Below are 12,239 nucleotides of genomic sequence, written 5' to 3'. Positions count from 1 at the left end.
GATTTTTTTTAAAAAATAATTTAATCTAAATAACAAATTTGATATATATATATATACATATATGTTATTTCCTATGAAACGATCAAATATTAATTGAAAACTTATCATCGAATCACCGAAATTAAAATACAATTAACCGCTAGTATAGCTATTTTTTTTTTTAATTTAATTTAATTTTTAAAATACCTGTTTTGCAAAGAGAGGTGACGTAAGCCACATTCGGGCCAATGAATGGGGGTTTATACTAAAAATGTCTAGTCGGGGCCCCGTTGATGAGCTGTCCTTCAATCCGATAGCTTCTACAATTCCCATTGACGGCGGCTGCTTTTCTTCCTTTTCTTCAGTCTCTCACTTCGAGTAGTCGGAAGGCGCCAAATCGCCAGAGCGATTTTCCGAAATTTTCCTGCATATCTTGCTCTGGTGGGAAGGGTTTGATGTTTTCTATAGGGTTTTGAATTGTTGCCCTCGATCGAGATCATTTTTTTGTTATGGCCGACAATATCGAAGAATCAAATGACGTCGCTGGTTCTGGTACTTCCCCAACTATTGTTTCTTTCTAGATATTGGAAGTTGTTTATTTATATTTTCTTGATTATTGTTCAAGTTTTCGTACCTTTTGAGTTCCTTATTCACTGTATCAGTGTTTTTCTTGGTTTCTTGATTTCAAGATGGGGTTGCGGATAAATACAACGTTGAAGCAGCCGAACTTCTTGCAACTAAGGCATTGGTACTGCAGTGTTGTTTGTTCTTTTATCGTGTGTTACAAATTGTGACATGTTTCTTGTAACTGTTTTCTAATGTTTGCACCACTTTTCTGCCTTCAGCGTTTGCCTTTGTCGGAGGCTGTGCCAATATACGAACAACTCCTGACCACATTTCCCACTTCGGTAATTCCTTGTGCAATGTTTACCATGAGCTGTGGATGGATTATTCGTCTACTCTAACCATATGCTTACTTTTAACGGTTAAGGTCCTTGGGCATTATGTATGAACGATTCATGGATTATTGATAATGGATAGGATACAGTCATTCTTAGTTTAGTTCTAAGGGTTTTTCTATTTCCTCAAAAAAATATAATGAACTTTGAGGGTGTGTTTGTTTGGGGGATTTTTCCCAAATTTTACTATTTATTTCATTTTTTCCTCAAAAAAATGTCAAATCAAACACTTATATTTTATTTTTTATATTATACTAAAAATTAATTTTACATTCAAAACATCACATCAACACCTATTGATATCACATCGTACAACTACTCACATTTAAAATTTTTACTATTCAAATTCCAATCCAAAACTACTCACATTCAAAACTACCCCGAGTAGTTTTGGAATCTATAATGCGACTGGCGTTATCTATATCAACTCACCGTTGCCAAGTCGATGAGGAGAAATACATGTATTTTTCTATGATACAGTTATGTAATCTTACATAGAAAAAAACATATACAAGGCATGAGAAACAAGAAAATTTTATTGTGTGATGTTATAATAACAATTGATTATTATGCATGTTTGACTTTCTCTAAAAATCTCTACAAATTTCTGTGGACGGTATTATGAGAGTTCGATTCAAGCAGCTCTAGCTTTTTTTTCTTGAGGCAGTGCATTATAGTATGGGATTGGTGGGTTAAGATAAGCAATTGAATTTGAAAATGTATAAGATTCAATGCTTGATGAGAATGCAGAAGAGGAGGCAATTATTTAGTATATATGAGAAAAGATAGTATAGTGACTTTCTGGCGATAGCACACATTGTAGTTGGATAAGCTGAAGCCAAACTGAATTTGATTTGAAAATAAATTTTCTTTCTATTCTCGTTAGGTCTACAAAATTAATATGTAGGAATAGGATAATATATGCTCAGGCTACCATGTCATTCTGTAGAGCCATATAATTTTTTTATTGTTTTATTTTATATGAGATTCCACCATTGAACAATTAATAAGTTTTTGTATATGTGTGTGTGTATATATATATATATATATTCATTGCTGGCTTCTGTTGTCTGGTTAAATTTCAATAGAATATTCAATTGAAATAAATACTTGGTGGTGGTTGCTGTTGATTTTTTCTTGTTTTTGGTAGGCAAAATATTGGAAGCAATATGTGGAAGCATACATGGCTGCGAACAATGATGAAGCAACAAGACAAGTATTTAGTCGCTGCCTTTTGAGTTGTCTGCAAGTTCCACTTTGGTATAGATTCCACATTTAGATTGGCTCCTCTAACTTCAAATTTGTTCTTTGAAGTGACTCAATGCTTTCAAAGAAAAATTTAAAGTTAATTTTACTATACCTTAGTTTGCTGTCTCTAATGCTTTCCACCTTATTGTAATCCTCTATGCTTGCCCTGTTGTAATTCCAGGCGCTGCTATATCCGCTTCATAAGGAAAATTAATGATAAAAAGGGAGTTGAGGGTCAGGAAGAGACTAAAAAGGCTTTTGAATTCATGCTTAATTATGTCGGTGAGTTGCAACTATAGCATTAGTTCTAGAATTCATGATCTGTTAGATTTCATTTGTTTTTCTTGCTTTGTATATTTTAGTTTCTCTATGTAAAGTAAGTGGACTTATGTTTTTATTGCAAGCTCCATGAATGTGGAATTGTTTCTCATCATGATTTGTTTCTTGTCAGTTATAAATGTTGGAAAGTTGTAATTTCTGTCTAATTTTAACTTTTAGTAAAAAACGAGAGGAAACAATCCTTTACCTCTAAGAATGAATTTTCAAAATTTGGTGACAAGGAAAAATTGTTGGGGTTTGATCTATTGAAATTTACTTTTCAAATTTCTGTATTCAAAATGTGGAGCTAATCCTGTCTATGATCCTAACAGGAGCTGATATATCGTCTGGCCCTGTGTGGATGGAGTACATTGCCTATTTGAAATCCTTACCGGTTCGTCTTTAATTTTCTTTTTTATATGAAAAGAACTATGCGAGTTGCTTTGGATGTTTTGTTCTTTTTATGATTTTATAAGATCATCAATCAGGGTCAGAGAACACAAGAAGAATCAAATCAAATGGGTATTATACGCAGGACATACCAGAGGGCTATTGTTATGCCTACTCATCATGTGGAACAGCTTTGGAGGGATTATGAAAATTTTGAGAATACAGTTAGCCGAGCCCTGGTAGAACTCTTTGCCTTCGATTCTCTTCTTATTACTTGTGTTGATGCTGCATCTTTAAGCATTAACAGTCTTTAGGAAAAGATCTGGTGGCATAAGATCCTTTTTGGAAATCTATTGTTTTAAAACTTGGGTTTGTATATTTGTGTTTTGGCAGTATTTTGGTGTTTTGAGAAGAGTAAAAAGTTAAAAAATAAGGATTCGAGTTCGAGTTCGGTGTGACGTTTTAAATGGAAAATAGGTGTTGAATATGATGTAATGATGTTTTAAATAGAGAATAGGTTTTTGATGTAATATTTAAGATGAAGAAAATGTGTTAAGAGGCAATCTTTTTGAGGTTTCTTTTAGAGACAATTGAGGCTGCTGCTACCAGATTTACGCAATTTAGTTACAATAACCTTTTCTCTGACTGTTCTTCCTCATTTGTTGATGTTAATGTCCAAATGAAATTTTAATGGAGTAGAATGCATAAGAAAACACTAAAGGAAAACTAATATATGAGAAAAGTAACATTTGACAAAATGATACTGGAGCTTTTTTTTTCAGTATGAGAGAACCGAGTTTTTGTTTTTTCTTTTTGTTCAACATATATGATCTGTTAATTCTCCATAGCCTGTAGGTAGTGGAGTATGATATTTAATGTGTAGCTATGTAGATGGTTCTAATCTGATTGTTGAAGTATCTTGTAGGCAAAAGGATTGTTGGCTGACTTACAACCAAAATATAACAGTGCAAGGGCTGTTTACAGGGAACGCAAGAAATATGCTGATGAAATAGATTGGAATATGCTTGCTGTTCCTCCTTCTGGTTCTCCTAAGGTATTTCGTTTACCTAACCATCCTCAGTTTGAATTGGTTTTGGTTTCTTTTGATCAGTTAATTTGCATTTCTTTTGGAAGAAATGGTTATTTGTCTAGATAAATGTATATATTTGTCAGTGTGCATGCAATGAATGATTGGTCCCTGCTTTATAGCTGTAGAAAGAACTGTAAATTAGATATCTATTCACTGGCAATGTTCTGATACACATTTCTTTTAGAAGAAAGGACTGATATACCTTTTGGTTTCTACTGTTTCAGATACTTATTACTTGCTTTATTTAAGGAAATGATTGAATCCCATTAATGTTTTGAGATATTAACTAATGGCTCATACATGGTTCATTGAACAGGAGGAAACACAATGGATAGCATGGAAAAATTTATTGAACTTTGAGAAGTAGGTATCCTACATGTCAGTCATGTCTACTGTGTTTTTTGTTTTTGGGATTTTGGAGGATTTCTACTATTTCTTAAAAAATTTCCTGTCAAAAACAGCAAATCAAACACATAATTTTTTATATCTATATTAAAAATTAATTTTACACTCAAACCACATCAGACCTATTTATATTACATCAAACAACTATTTCAATTCAAAATTTTATTTTTCAAAACCAAAATCCAAAATCCAAAATCCAAACCCCATACAACTACTACAGTTTAAAATTTTTATTATTCCAAAACACAACCAAACAAACCAATTGTTTTTCCAGGAATCTGTTGCGCCCGCAGGGTAGTGTTAGAAGTCCTTGAATTTTTCACATGGAGTTTGACTAGTGATTCTATTCATCAACTGCATAATGCCTTTCAATAAGTTACTGGGCATGCAATTGCAATGTTTTTTTACCACTATCATTGAATTAATACTTAAAATTTTTTTGGTGGAATTCTATGCTTCGGGAAAAAAAATTATAGCTCCACATTTTTGAGAACATTAGGTAACGATACTGCTTTTTGCAAGAGCCTTGCTGGATAAATATATGTGGTAACAAAAATTCATCCGTGTGACATATTTTGGCAGAAAGGCTTTCCCCTTCGTCCCATTTATAACATTGTTGAAAAAAGATCAATAAGATCTAGCTGAGGAAAATTCTCTTTCGTTCCATTTAACTTTAAGTTCTGTAATTCATTCGTCTTGGACTTCTACTGATTTTTAGGATGTACAATTGCGTGCCACTTAATTCTCTGTTGTTGCTTCATTCCTTTTTGACAATTTTTCTTAGTATTGCTAACAGTTTTCTAGTTTCTGACTAATTTTTATAGTAACCTCTTACAGAGGCAACCCGCAGAGAGTCGATAATGCTTCTGCAAACAAGCGAATTGCTTTTTCTTATGAGCAGGTAGGTGAAGGGATTTCGGTTAAGCAATTGCCTTATTTCGCTAATGATATACTGCTTATTTGTTTGTTTTGTGCTCATACTCATTTCCACATGTATTTTCTCAACGTATTCTATGTTGTTCATCTTTGCCCAGTGACAACTCTTCTAGAACTTCAACAACACACTATTATGGATGAGTTATTATGCAAACTTCATCTGAAGTTATGAAAAGATCCTGGATTTGTAATTGGGCCACCAGCCGACTAATAACCTGATACCGTGCTGCTAATTTTTTTTTATATGTGTTTTGAATTTCATGTGGTGATGTATGAGTGATTAGACTTAGGATGCAAGCACATGTAAGATATGAGTTTCCTGCATTTTGCATGACCATAAGAGATGCCTAAACTCTAAGTTCATATTGGTATTGCAATGACAACTGTCACTTCTGATCTATGCGCAATTGTTCAAGCAGTTGTAGCCTGTCTAAGACCCATTCTGTATATGATTTTTACCTTTCATTTCTTTGCACCGAAGAAGGTTTAAGCTAATGGTGATGGGGAGGAAAAACTGATCAAATGTTTGTTTTTATGCTAGTGTCTCATGTATTTGTACCATTATCCTGATATATGGTATGATTATGCTATGTGGCATGCAAAAAGCGGTTCCAGAGACTCTGCAATTAAAATTTTCCAGCGTGCACTGAAGGCTCTTCCTGGTATATCTCTCTCTTTGTGGATGCTCAAGATTTGATTTCTTATTTTTGTTGTTATTCTCTGTTTGTCAGCAAACTAGTTGGTTTTTTGGTTCTTGTCCAAAACTGCTGAATATTGCTCATTTTCTCTATGATTACCTTATGCCACTATCCTATTTTACTTGTTTTGTAATTAGTTTATTTAATGATTGCATATTAGAGTCGGATATCCTAAAGTATGCTTATGCTGAGCTAGAGGAATCTCATGGAGCAATTCAGGTTCAAACGGTCGCATGAGATGTTTTTAGATGTATCCACTTTAACAATTTACTTAATACATATTCTCTTCTTGCAGGCTGCAAAAAAAGTGTATGAAAGTTTTTTTGGGGATGCTGTGAAGGCTACAGCTCTTTCTCAGATCCAGGTATAAATTTATGTTTTAGTTATTTGATTCACAATACTACAATAGGGTTCCTGGCTTCAGGGGATGACAGTTCTAGATTGTTCAAGTCATTTGAACTGAAATTATTAGATTGCTTAAAACCTGCTGGATTCTGTAAATTTTTAAAGAGGGCATGTTCATCCCATCTTGGATCCAGATAATAGTAAATGATGTTGGTTTTGATTTATGGAGTTAAGTATTAAGTATGTTCATGTTTAATGTTGAATTTTCAGTGGCTTCTTGTTTATTAATTCAGTGGAGGATTAAGTCATTTTGTTTTTAAATTGTTCATCAAGAATCATAAACAAAATACTCCATTTTACTTGCTTATTGATGATGCTACAATTTTCAGTTCATACGATTTTTGAGAAGAACTGAAGGAGTTGAAGCAGCTCGCAAATACTTTCTTGATGCTCGCAAATCACCCAATTGCACATACCATGTATATGTTGCTTATGCAATGATGGCCTTTTGTCTTGATAAAGATTCTAAGGTAATTGTTAATTGTGTATGGTTCTCTACTGTTGTGTTAATAAAATCATATGCTGATGAGTGCTGATAAACAAAAGGGCTTCTGACTTCGGTGTACAGATATGACGGGAAACATGAGCATGAATGATCATAAAAATAATATATTATCGCTCCTACTTTCATACTTAAATGGGACTTGTCTCTCATTTCAATTTAATCTCCGGATCCAATACAACACTATGTATTCCTTTTTACTTTCATTATTAGCTTATACAAGTGGCTACCTTATCTTGGTTTGCCTTTCTACAATTTTTGCAGCTTGCAAACAACATATTTGAAGCAGGTCTGAAACGATTCATGCATGAACCCAGCTACATCCTTGAGTAAGTTGCATTTTACTCCCCACAAACATTTTCTTTTCACTTTGAGTTGGTTTTGAAAATTCTTGATATGACTGCTACTTTTAAAAGGGGGTTAATAAAGTAGATATCTCCTAAATAGAGGCTTTTGTGGTCATCTCAGGCCATGTGCCTCCATAGTTTAGCAGATAATTTTGCTTAGGTCAATGAGTTCATTACCTAGTCCATAATGAAATCCTTCTGGGAATCCCTGAAGGTGCTGATAGAAGCTGTTCATTCCTTATTATGGTTTGGCCTTGCAGTAACATATATAGTTGTGGTGATATAGTTGGGATGATGCAGAAGCTGCAACTGACACACTGAGGGTGGTTAACCAGTGTTTCCTAATATCCCTATGCCTGCTTGCTTTTTTTGTTGGATTTACCCTTTTTAAGAGTTTCAACTTCCAACTCATTTTCTTGTAGGTATGCTGATTTTTTGTACCGCTTGAATGATGATAGAAATATCCGTGCGCTATTTGAACGAGCACTTAGCTCACTTCCCTCTGATGAATCGGTTGAGGTGCGTCAGGACAATATATTTGCTCTGTCTTTGCTTTTGTTGCTACTATTGTGAAGATGTTAATGTCTGTCATTCTTGTTCAGTAAAAATTCTTGAAAATGCTTTAAATTTGAAAAATAAGAAATATTGTTGATGGGCCTAAATTAGACCCAAGTATAATAGCTGCTGTGCGAGACATTTGCGGATGACGTTTACCTAAATTATTTTGCAAAACTCATCCACTATTCTGTTTTATTCTTCAAGTCATTTTGCAATTTCTCTTCACTTTTTGGCTTAAATGCCTGAGTTATGGATCAAAAACAAGCTCATAGACTTTCCCGCTCATTTTTGTTTCTAATCTGGGATCCTTTCTCTCCTAGTTTCTCTTTTTTCCCTTCATGCTTTCACTTTTCCTCGGTTACTGCCTCTATGTGATTCTCATCTTTTTAAACGTATAAATATAGCTTTTTCTCCAAACAGATTCATATTGTCATGTATTGCTTATTCAAATTATACACTTATTGTAGGTTTGGAAAAAATTCACTCAATTTGAGCTGACCTATGGAGATCTTGCCAGTATGTTAAAGGTAGTTTTCTATGTTTCCTTATTCTTCTGTGTATTGCAAAGTGTGAAAATTATACCCTTCATAGAAGGAATTCTGTGTGGTTGGATTCACTGCTTGTGGTTTGATATGGCAAAGAGCTATGCGGTGCTGCACAAAATTGTGGAGGGGTTATTGTTGCTTGTGTACATGTTCTACTCCATCTTGTGTACTAGATACATATATTTTGTGATTCCTATCTTCAACTATTCTGTTATAATAGGTTGAGCAAAGGAGGAAAGAAGCTTTATGTCAGATGGGTGAGACTGGAGAATCAACTTTGGAGGATTCTCTGCATGATCTTATATCACGATATAGTTTTATGAACCTGTGGCCATGTTCCCCCAGGGACTTAAATCACTTAGCTCAGCAAGAGGTACGCAATTCTGAATGTATACTACAGAATAAAGTTAGTCCATTTCACTTGATTTAAGGCTACAATACTTGGTCACATTAATGATTTGAAGTTGGAATTATCTTGGATTTATAGTAATATGGTATTTTCTTTTAGTGGCTGTCTAGAAATGCCAAGACAAAGATAGATAATTCTAGTCCTGCTAAAGTTGCCAGTTCTGCAGGTAAATATCAATTTAATTTGTTTTGTATGTCTTCATGTTTTTTGTTGGATTTGAAAGTTACTTTTTTTTCAATGCAGATAAGGGTGTATCAGGAATAACAAATAACTCCTCTGTAAAGATTGTTTATCCAGATGTATCCAAAATGGTTGTTTATTGCCCCATACAAAAGCCTGGTATTGTACATAATAGCATCTTTTCTTTTTCCTGCCTATATGGTGTAAATCCCTATGTATACTCTGTTGGTATATTATTCGGGAGCCACGGGTGATGGTTTTCAATTAACTTCAAAGCATCTATTGATATTATTTTGCATGATTAAAAGTTTTGAATTTTGACTAATTGAAAACTCATGCTATAGTTTTTTTCTTACAGGATAAAACTGTTTTATCCTTTCTGTTACTCATTCTGTTTGTACAAGGAAACCTTCAACATATATATATATATATAGAGAGAGAGAGAGAGAGAGGGTAAAGTCAGACTTGTTTAAGCTACACACAGGGCATATAGTTAAGCTTCCTGATTTGATCATAACTATTGGCATTTTTTTTTGACATAAATTAATATGTTTGATCAGATAGTTGTTACAAGATTAGATAATCAGTTGCTTGTTAAGCTGTTTATGTGATATCTATTCATGATACTGGACGAAAGGATACAGATTTTCCGCTCCTATATTAAGATTATGTAAGCCATCATTGAGAGTTCTGTTTGTGAATGTTTTGAATATGAACTTACAGGTGCTCCTGTCCCGTCACCATCTGGTGTTCCAAATACCTTATCAAATGGTGTAGTTATGAGTGGTGGTGGAGCAACAACTGCAAGCAGTGATGTATTGAAAGCCTTACCCCCATCATTAGCAAATTTTGCGATGAATTTACCTGCTGTTGAAGGTGAATGTGTGTATTACTTGTGCATACTCTTCTCATTGCACTCAGTTATCTTTCACTAATCAATGGCAATTTACTTGTACTGAAAATTCTAGGCCCGGCCCCAGATGCTGATTTCGTTATATCCATATGTTTGCAAAGTAACATACCTCTGGCAAATTTGAAATCTGGGGCACCTCAGCAGTTGCAATCTGGGTCTGCTCCAAGTACCAGTGATCTATCCGGTTCAAGCAAATATAGACAAACAAGAGGCAGGCAAACCGGAAAAAGGAAAGATTCAGATAGTATGTTGTTATTACTCTCTCTTTCTCCGTTCAGATTCATTATAATGCTTTGCCTTTTCTCATGTCTTCACTTTCTTATTTACGGCTTATTTTGTTTTTAACCTTGAGTAGGAAAGAATCATTGTTGAGCTCTGTAAGCTTTACAAAGGGTCCTGTCACCCCTCTCCCTACGAGTATCTCCAACCTCTCTTTGATGTCCATCCTTTTGAATTCTTGCCTATCTATTGAAATCAGATGTGAAGACTCCTTGGGCCCTATAGGATTTCAGGTTGTTGAGACATTCCTGGAGGACACCCCTACTAATTTCCACCTGACATTTCAATCTCGAGGCCTTAGTTTACATTCATTGATGCTGTCTGTGTTATCAAGTAGTGAGGTTATTACTCTGCACTAATTGGAGACATAATGTACCAATGTGTTAGGAGCATGTTTGCCTGTGTATGGTCTCTCGAGCTCAAACTAATACTATAGTGATATTGAAGTGCTAGCCTTTTTTCTGAAGTCTACTGTAGATGGAGTTTCTACTGACAATTAGAGAATAGGCCCAGTCGCTTACGATAAGATGCCCTGTAGTTATCTGATGTTAGAATCAATACCCGATTAGTGAATGAAAGAAACGAAAAATGTTTGGTTTTGTGACTCAGTATGGCAGTGACAAGGATGACTGAAAGTTTTCATTGCCTGACTATTTGGTGAACTTATCTAAGTACTGGGTGAAATTACCATCCTCTCTGATTTGTCGTCCTCATGGGTTGACTGATCCCTTCGACTCTTAAGCTGTTAACTTCCTAGATCACACTTTACAGGCTCTTGCTTTTGGCTATACTGGCATGCAATATCCCCTGGATAGCATCCCCATGTCTGACAAAATGGTTTGTGTTCTCAACCGTGGGGAGTGGCTCGACAGCTAAATTTCATCTTTTTCTCTATGCCTAGAGTCAATGAGTTGCTTAATGCTAAGGTTGCTGACTTATTGATCCCTCTATTGTGGCATCATCCTAGGGCAAGACGATGATGATGCAAGCACTGTGCAGAGCCAACCACTGCCCAGAGATGCATTCAAGATACGGCAATTACAGAAGGCTCGTGCTGCCAGTTCCCGAACTGGCGGCTCTACATCGTATGGGAGTGGATTCTCGGGAGACTTCTCTGGTAGCTCTAGTTGATGCACCCCCTCCGGCATCTATTCCCACAGGTGTTGTCTGTAATTTATTGTTAGAAAACAGAAAATCTTTATTTATATGAATAAAAAAAAACTTAGGCCAGGGTGAGTTGTCTTCTGCACTTAATAATAATGGTAGTTTTCAGTTCCCTTTGCTTTGCACAGTGAAATGAGATGAGCTGCTGATGGATTGTTACCATCGAACATCAGCTTCCCAAACACTACCAAAGGTGATATATGATCCACTTGTTATCATTTTCATTATTAATGTTAGGAGTGGAAATAATTTGATCGACTTTCTTACACGGCAGGCAGATATAGAAGCTAGAGAATACTTACTATATGGCCATAGTGTTCTTATTTCAAGTGGTTTAGATTGCTTCATTTGGTTCCCTGCAGCATGAATATTATTTATTTATTTTTAAGTGGAAACTTGCAGGCCGAGTGCAAACCCGGCCTAACCTAATATTACTTTTTAGTTACAGTTTGTAATTTTAGTTATTTTATGTATATACATATTTGTTAAAATCATTAAATTAACTATTTATTTATATTATATTAAATATTATTTTAATTTAGAGTTTGTTTATTTATGATTTTAAATATATACACTCTATTATTTTCAATAAAAAATATATATATATTTTTATAAAATATAAGATAATATTATTGTTATTTAAACAAAATTGAATTCAATATTTTCATTTCATTTTTTTTTTAAATTTATTATTTAAAATATATAATTTCAAATTTATTATTTAACAATCATACTCCCTCCCTTTCAAACACTGTGCAATATTTTTTTTAGTATGTCCTAAACTTTCTATAATATTTTCAAAATAGAAAATAATTAATTATATTTAATCTCAATCTCAAGTTTTATTTCATCACATTATCCAAATAAAAAAAATAAAATATACATTTTTTTCTCAATTACATCATCTAATTTTT

General features: G+C 34.2%; 1 protein-coding gene across 4 annotated transcripts; it reads left to right on the top strand.

Annotated features, from left to right (window-relative positions):
- The first annotated feature begins 272 nt into the window (after positions 1-272).
- LOC127251710 (cleavage stimulation factor subunit 77) lies at positions 273-11,591 on the top strand. 4 transcript variants are annotated; one of them, XM_051275538.1, is made up of 24 exons: positions 273-531; positions 669-727; positions 825-887; positions 2,089-2,198; positions 2,368-2,468; positions 2,837-2,898; positions 2,993-3,133; positions 3,820-3,948; positions 4,301-4,347; positions 5,227-5,290; positions 5,867-5,987; positions 6,184-6,242; positions 6,319-6,387; positions 6,758-6,898; positions 7,195-7,259; positions 7,700-7,796; positions 8,303-8,362; positions 8,601-8,753; positions 8,889-8,955; positions 9,033-9,128; positions 9,693-9,851; positions 9,938-10,126; positions 11,129-11,321; positions 11,435-11,591. In XM_051275538.1, the coding sequence occupies exons 1-23, from the start codon at positions 489-491 to the stop codon at positions 11,290-11,292; spliced, it is 2,259 nt and encodes a 752-aa protein (XP_051131495.1). In that variant the 5' UTR covers positions 273-488; the 3' UTR covers positions 11,293-11,321; positions 11,435-11,591. The 4 variants fall into 4 exon arrangements, with proteins under 4 accessions (XP_051131495.1, XP_051131494.1, XP_051131497.1 ...); XM_051275537.1 differs by having other exon boundaries at positions 11,129-11,591; XM_051275540.1 differs by having other exon boundaries at positions 642-727; positions 11,129-11,591.
- Positions 11,592-12,239: the final 648 nt, after the last annotated feature.

This window comes from Andrographis paniculata, unplaced genomic scaffold (assembly GCF_009805555.1).
Source record: "Andrographis paniculata isolate CXL003 unplaced genomic scaffold, ASM980555v1 Contig45END, whole genome shotgun sequence".
NCBI classification, from domain to species: domain Eukaryota; kingdom Viridiplantae; phylum Streptophyta; class Magnoliopsida; order Lamiales; family Acanthaceae; genus Andrographis; species Andrographis paniculata.
This window is presented reverse-complemented; position numbering and strand designations above follow the sequence as displayed.

Excerpts from the sequence above, each read along its gene's own strand:
- LOC127251710 (XM_051275538.1), top strand. The coding sequence starts at position 489 with ATGGCCGACAATATCGAAGAATCAAATGACGTCGCTGGTTCTG. Across the intron at positions 728-824 it reads TTCTTGCAACTAAGGCATTG|CGTTTGCCTTTGTCGGAGGC; the intron begins GTACTGCAGTGT and ends TTCTGCCTTCAG. Across the intron at positions 7,797-8,302 it reads CCTCTGATGAATCGGTTGAG|GTTTGGAAAAAATTCACTCA; the intron begins GTGCGTCAGGAC and ends CACTTATTGTAG.